Genomic DNA, 7,320 nt, shown 5'->3' on the forward strand with positions numbered 1-7,320 from the left:
TTTATTTATTTATTTATTTATTTATTTTTTAGTTTGTATCATCAGTGTCATCCATTAACTGACTGAAGCCATGGTGGCAGTTATAAATTAAGTTCACTAGGGTCATGGAATTCACTGGTTTCTCTTTCTCTCTCACACACACACACAGAGAGAGAGAGAGAGAGAGCGACAGAGAGAGAGAGAGAGAGAGAGAGAGAGAGAGACAGAGAGAGAGACAGCTTACAGTGAGTGAGGTTGACAGACTAACTGACAGCTCTTACTTTTCATTTAGGAACTTGAAGACATCTGGGCTACTTTTGTCAATACAAGCCTGGGGGACACGGTCAAGGTATTTACTGTATAATTTCTCAATACAAATACATATACTGTAATATTATAGAGGTAAAATAAGCCATCATAACAAATACTGATTATTATTTTTTTAAATTTAAAAGTTTATTTGAACGACTTGGCAGAAAATTATTAGAGAGAATAAGTTTCAATTGAATGCCATAAAGATTCACAAAAATAAACCCTAATAATTATTTATTATGAGGAATGAGGAATATGAAATGTGACATTTTTAAGTATGTTTATTTTAGTAAATCACAAAATAATAATAATTTTAATGTAAACTTGGATTTAATGAGTAATTTTTTATGGAATATTCAAACAATAAATGATATTTTTTAATGACTGATTTGACCACGTTGACACATCCAGTCTAAATGACCCACTATGTATTGTGAACCTCATGGCACATTGAAGGATAAACTTAAACTTTTATGATTTCAATTTGAATGTTTCCACTTGTTAAATATTCAAATATTGATGATAATGTTGAAAGCAAGTCTCCAAGTGACGATCACTGAATACAAAGATTTTAAATGCCTGATATGGTTTAATGACAGAAGTGGAAATAAAACATGACACTGTCACAGTGACGCAAACACCAAGAGGTTCACTGTAAACGTCTTTGTTATTTTTAGCATCTTAATTCTTCCTCTGCTTCGACTCTAACAACACTTTGTGGCTCTGTGTTAAACTGTGTATGCAAATCTAACTTCCCCATATGACAGGCCATTTGTTCCATGTGCACCTGTAAGTAAGACAATAAAAGGGACAAAAACAAGACAAAAATAAATTGAGTGAATTTAATTCTTTTTCAGCAGCAGGCATGAACTCTCACACCACGATCTGCAGTGGAACGAGCAGAGACTGAAAAGAGCTACGATAAAGCTCATCAGGTAGGAGCAGAAAATGGAACATGCGCTGATATGAGGCTCTTTGTGTTTGATACTAATACTACGCACCATGTGCTGTCATTTGATATCATTACTTCTTTGTAAATTCAGGATGGGCTGCACTTGCAGTGGCCCCAAAATTGTAAAGAAGGGAAACAACTCCCAGGCCTCCAGTTCTCTGAATCACATAGTAAGTGAAGGACAACGCTTTACTCGCACTGCTCTGAAAGTAATATAACTGATTTGACGTTTTCATAAAAATATTAATCATGTATTATAGATCACAAATACCTGTTTGTTTCTCTAGGCGGGAAGAGGAAAGGCCTGTTTGGATAATGGTAATAACTGAGCACAACTTTGTTTCTACATCTGACTGCTGCTTCACATGCATCAGCAAGAGGAGGCTTCATTAACTGAGCGATATCTCGGGCTGCATTTCCTCTGATCGCTTCTTGCGAAAAGATGAGATTGTTGTTAAGAAAAGAGAAGAGAAGTGACACATTATGAGCATTAGTTTGTTTAGAGGAACATGGCATTGCAGCGCTTTTATTTTTTGATTCTTTGATTGTAATTTAAGCTTAGCGTGCAGTAGTTTTACATTTATTACATTACAAAAGTGCTATATGAACTCACATGGTGTTACTGTTTGCTGTCGCTGACTTCAGATGACATTTTCTTTGTGGCTCAACACAACTTCAAAGCGAAGAATGAAAAAGATCTACCTTTCAAAAAGGGAGACAAACTCACCGTTTTGCAAGAGTAAGGCTCCCTGCTATATACCTAGTCATAATGACACAGAGTACATAGTTCCGTTAACATAAAATATTTCTATATTTTTGAAGGAATGGAGAATGGTGGCTGGCTAAATCACTGGCAACTGGACAAGAGGGATACATTCCATGTAATTATGTAGCCAGAGCAGACACGCTGGAGGTTGAAAAGTAAGTAACAATCGCAGACACAACAGTCATCAGTATAAAAAGGTGTAATTCAACACTGCAACACAATCTATGGACTCTTAAATAGGTTGTAATGTTTCAAGTTATTTACTGTAACTCTGTAGTTGCTTTTCTTTACATTTAATCTGCTTTAATTCTCAAGCAGATTAATGCATATTTTCTTGTTACTGTGTTTGCGCTCCATCAAAACATCAAAACAAATTCTTTGAATATTAATACACGGCATTAGAACAGATTCTACTCGTGATTCTGATGAAGTACCTTCTGTGGCTCTGTCTTCCGCAGGTGGTTCTTCAAAGATTTGAGTCGGAAAGAAACAGAACGACTGCTTCTGGCTCCTGGAAACAAACCAGGCTCCTTTCTAGTTCGACAGAGTGAGACCTGTAAAGGTGACTCCCAGCAGTCTCTTTCAATAATCACAACTCCAAATATCAGAGGCAATGCTTCGATGTGAATATTCACACGTGTATTAATAACTATGTGAATTTTCCTGTAGAATCCTTCTCACTGTCGGTCAGAGATCGTGTACCAGAACATGGAGATGTGGTAAAACACTATAAGATCCGCTGTTTGGACAAAGGTGGCTACTACATCTCTCCTTCCACCTCATTCCCGTCCCTACAGGAACTGGTTACACATTACAACCGTAAGTCATGAACAGAAAAATGTCACATTGTTTTTTTTGGAACCTATAATTTAATTATAAAGGATTTAATTATGACTATGCACATATTTTTTTAAAAAGCATTAAAAAGCATTAAAAGTAAGTGTTGTGTTGATGTGCAGTCTGTACACCGAGAATTTTAATGTGCACCGACGAGTTAAACGCTGACATGTGACATTTCCTGTGTGAGACAAGTGATCATTTTTCCACAAGATAAGAAGACCAAATCTCTCGATTGGCTGCCAACATTCACCAACTTAGCACAAAAACATGTTCAAGGTTATTTAAAGAAATGAGAAGTGACTGAACATGTAGCGTGAGCAACTCTTAAATTAGAGCGCCGCTAATGTTGCTGCCACCCCGGACTAACCCTAGGTGAGCCTGTATAGTTTTCTTAAAGGACGACTGTAGGTCCATATTCTAACTTATTTCAGTATTAATGAATTCATTCCTTAACCTAAATGTCTCTTTCTCAACATCTATTTCACCTCACTCATGTTTCAGAGAACAGGGGATAATTCCTTAACCTAGGTGCACTGTCATCTCGCTTGACTTTATATTGAAAAGTTACACAGTACAGCTTTAAGCAAATAATTCTGTCTTATTTGCGTGCAGGTACGGCCGACGGTTTGTGTCGCAGACTGTATGCTCCCTGTCGGCCTCAGGCCCCACAGCTGCCATGGGCCCAAGATGAATGGGAGATTCCCAGAGAGACGCTGAAAATGCTGAAGAAACTTGGAGCAGGGCAGTTTGGAGAAGTGTGGATGGGTGAGAGAACACGACTCATGCAATCTACCTTGTCGAAGACAGCGCAGTGTGTCACTCACCAATCAGTTCCCTGTGTTCAATTCTTACTGCAGGTTACTACAAGAACACGCAGAAGGTTGCGATTAAGACCTTGAAAGAGGGAACGATGGCGCCCGAGGCCTTCCTGCAGGAGGCCAACCTCATGAAGCAGCTGCAGCACGATCGACTGGTGCGCCTTCACGCTGTGGTCACCAAAGAGCCCATTCTCATTGTCACAGAGTTCATGATCAATGGTGAGAAAAAAGTCAATAAATAAATCAATAAATCAATATAGCGACCGTCATGAACTTTCTGAGAAGAGGTAATATCAGCTGAAATATTATAAATAAATATACAGATTTTAAGGACATTTAGAGACAATTTATTCATTAAAAGATTTTAACATTTCATGTTTTCATGTATAAGAATGTTTATACATTTACCTAATCACTAATCTCAAAACAATTTCAGTATACATGATCATGGAAATTTTTATTTAAATTATATTTAAATACATATTTGATATTTTGATGATTATAAGGTTATAATATTCACATTAAATTACTTTTATGGTTATTTGCGAGTCTTTAAAGGCACACTGCAAACTACAGTATATTAAATGTATACTGTTGTGTTACTGTTGTTATTTCATGTTTCATGTTTTATATCTGATGGAGCCTTACTTAACATGCAACACTACCACGTTTATCTGGTTTCTCTTATAACATGAAGTCGTCCTTCCGCATAATTTGACTCATTTAACGGGAATTTTTCAGTGCTTTTGCGTTTCATTTCTTTTTTTTACATGAAGCCACTTCTGCTTTTTCTCATCTGCAGGATGTCTTCTAGACTTTCTTAAAACAGACGAGGGGAAAAAGCTACAGCTCAATAAGCTGATAGACATGTCAGCGCAGGTAAAAGACTTTTTATTATTATCGACGACGCTGACGGTTTTTTTGTACAGCTGCACTATATTGCTGTCACTCTATTTAAATACACACACCACACACACCACACACACGTGTACCACGGTGAATGTTTGCCTGTTCACTTTGACACCAGCCAGGATTGGAATACACGTGGAAACTGTCAGCAGTAGTTGTGTGGTTTCCCTTGTGAGACTCTTGCTTTTCTGGCTCAAAGCCCTGCGCTGAATCAATTATTAACATCCGGACAGGAAATCATGCAATTTTTCCACCACAGAGACGCCCCCCCCACCCACCCCCCTCACCCCGTTTCTTCCTGATAGTTGTCATATCCTGTTCAACCCACTTTACTGCCATTACATGATACACGTAAACACAAGTGTTCATGTTCATGCACATTCTACTCATCCACTGAACAAAAACCACGACGCACTAAACGTAATTCTCAAATTTCTTGTAACAAATTGAATGAATGTCTTTAAAATGTTTCATTTTCATTCTAATAATTCCCAATGAAAAGCTGTTTCCTTTCCTGATTTGATTCCTGATATGCCAGATAGCCGAAGGCATGGCGTACATCGAGAGGAAGAATTACATCCACCGAGACCTGCGTGCGGCCAACATATTGGTCAGTGATACCCTGCACTGCAAGATAGCAGATTTTGGCCTGGCACGTATCATCGATTCAGAGTACACAGCTCAAGAAGGTACAGAGGAGCATAAACGGGATTTTAGATTCCAACTAGACTTAAACTAGAAAGGTCTTTACATTCTTTCCTGACGTAACTGTTTTTTCATTCTCCATAAACAAATGCACCATGTATGATTTGTAGACTAGACATAGCATTTATGATGGTATACGTAATTTAAAAATTTACTTGATTTCTGTTGACGAATAATCCGACATGAAATATTCTGTCAACTCAAGTAAAATCATTTTTCTTATGACTGTAAAAAAATGATATTAGCCATGCAGCATTGACAAAATACAATGACGGCATAAGAGAGATCTGTACTGGAAAAATCATTATAATTTCTGAACACAGGAAGACTCGCGCTCACTCACATATTCTCAGTCTCCAACCAATTTGACACCACTTTCTTCTGCTTTTCTCACTCTCGTCATCTGACAACTATAGGTGCTAAATTTCCTGTCAAGTGGACGGCTCCAGAGGCCATCAATTTTGGGACGTTCAGCATCAAGTCAGATGTCTGGTCCTTCGGGATCCTCCTGATGGAAATAGTCACATATGGACGAATACCCTACCCAGGTACAGGACGAATATCCTGGACACTCTCATCCAAATGTTAAGTACAGTGCAAAGCACCTTTACTTATAACTGAATTTTTATATTTTGAATCAGGGATGACAAACCCGGAGGTGATCAGGAGTCTAGACAAGTCATACCGGATGCCGTGTCCAGATAGATGTCCCCAAGAACTCTACGACATTATGAATATGTGCTGGAAGCAGAAACCCGAAAACAGACCCACTTTTGAGTTTCTGCAGAACATTCTCAACGACTTCTTCGTCGCCACAGAGGGACAATACGAGGTGCAGCCGTGATGTAAGAGAAATGTACTGAAGATCAAGCGAGCATCTTAGTGACGTATACAATTATTATTTTTTTCTAATAATTTCAAATGAACATAATGTTTTTTACATGTACTTTGCGTGTGTGAATATAAAAGCTACTTATTTATGGCTTCCTCTGTGTCTAAGAGCAGGTAGACTCATGTCCCAGTCAGAAAAAAACCATCACAACTTTAGCATTGGGGTTTTTTTTTTTAACCCTGACTGTCCTCCTGTTATTGATGGCTCATATTCTTGCTAAGTGTCAAGGAGACATAAGTCTGGAAATACAAATACACGATGAAAACAAATGTAAATGTTATTTAAATGTTTGCATGGTACAGAAATGAGTAGCCTGAGATTACAACGACTTTGCACTTTTTTTTCTTATTCCTTCATTCATTCCTTCAGTTATATAAAGACAGGGAATTTAAAATAAATAAATAAAAAATATATTGGCATCACTTTTTTTTTCCAAAATAAAATATTTAAATCATTTTGAGCGGCTTCATTCTTGTCTATAATTCCATTGATCTAAATGATGGTGTGATATTATACTTTCACATTAAAATGACTCTAACGCTACAGGTCTTTATAAGAAAAAAAGTGTTCAAAGTGTCACAAATGTGATATTTAAAGATGTTGACAATGTCATGCACAGGATGTGACATACAAACCAGCAGACCGAATTAAAGTTGCGGTCAAAACTTTACTTTGACTTACTGTCTGTACTGTATGTAAGTGAACAAAGAACAGAATGTTAGTTTATATGTTTACCTCAGCACAGAGTGTGTGAGAGCCCACAGCAGCCAACAGGAAGCCTTTAAAAGCAACTGCTTTTAGGAAATTACAGTTTTGATGGTCTAACTTTCCCCTGGAGGCTCAGGCAGTATCTTCAAGATAAGAGCGTAGAGTGGCTCAAGCAGCCAGGGGTTCAACTCCGCCATTTCCTGAATGGACCGGAAACAGGAAGTGTGAGTCAGCATTCCTGAAATGCCACACAGCTAGAATGTACTCACATCAAGAAAATTGCTGTACATTTATTTATTTACGCTGGAAAATAAACGTTTTATTACACTGTTTGTACATTATTTGGTCGTTGAGAGACCGGAGAATTTAACATTTAATATAGTTGATGAAGCACTTTTGAATTGTGAGGCCGAAAGGTTGCAATTTAATCAAATAATAA

The 7,320-nt window shown here is 37.6% G+C and overlaps 1 protein-coding gene across 1 annotated transcript; it reads left to right on the forward strand.

Moving 5' to 3' along the window:
* Window positions 1-244: 244 nt before the first annotated feature.
* On the forward strand, window positions 245-6,627 carry blk (BLK proto-oncogene, Src family tyrosine kinase). The gene is made up of 14 exons (XM_058614256.1): window positions 245-328; window positions 1,149-1,226; window positions 1,335-1,413; window positions 1,531-1,561; window positions 1,889-1,982; window positions 2,066-2,164; window positions 2,468-2,571; window positions 2,679-2,828; window positions 3,462-3,614; window positions 3,707-3,886; window positions 4,470-4,546; window positions 5,115-5,265; window positions 5,698-5,829; window positions 5,923-6,627. Exons 3-14 carry the CDS (start codon window positions 1,336-1,338, stop codon window positions 6,123-6,125), a joined length of 1,452 nt encoding a protein of 483 aa, XP_058470239.1. The 5' UTR covers window positions 245-328; window positions 1,149-1,226; window position 1,335; the 3' UTR covers window positions 6,126-6,627.
* The last annotated feature ends 693 nt before the right edge of the window (window positions 6,628-7,320 follow it).

This window comes from Solea solea, chromosome 17 (assembly GCF_958295425.1).
Source record: "Solea solea chromosome 17, fSolSol10.1, whole genome shotgun sequence".
Taxonomy (NCBI): Eukaryota; Metazoa; Chordata; class Actinopteri; order Pleuronectiformes; family Soleidae; genus Solea; species Solea solea.

Excerpts from the sequence above, each read along its gene's own strand:
- blk (XM_058614256.1), top strand. The coding sequence starts at position 1,336 with ATGGGCTGCACTTGCAGTGGCCCCAAAATTGTAAAGAAGGGAAACAAC. Across the intron at positions 1,562-1,888 it reads AAAGGCCTGTTTGGATAATG|ATGACATTTTCTTTGTGGCT; the intron begins GTAATAACTGAG and ends CGCTGACTTCAG. Across the intron at positions 3,887-4,469 it reads CACAGAGTTCATGATCAATG|GATGTCTTCTAGACTTTCTT; the intron begins GTGAGAAAAAAG and ends TCTCATCTGCAG.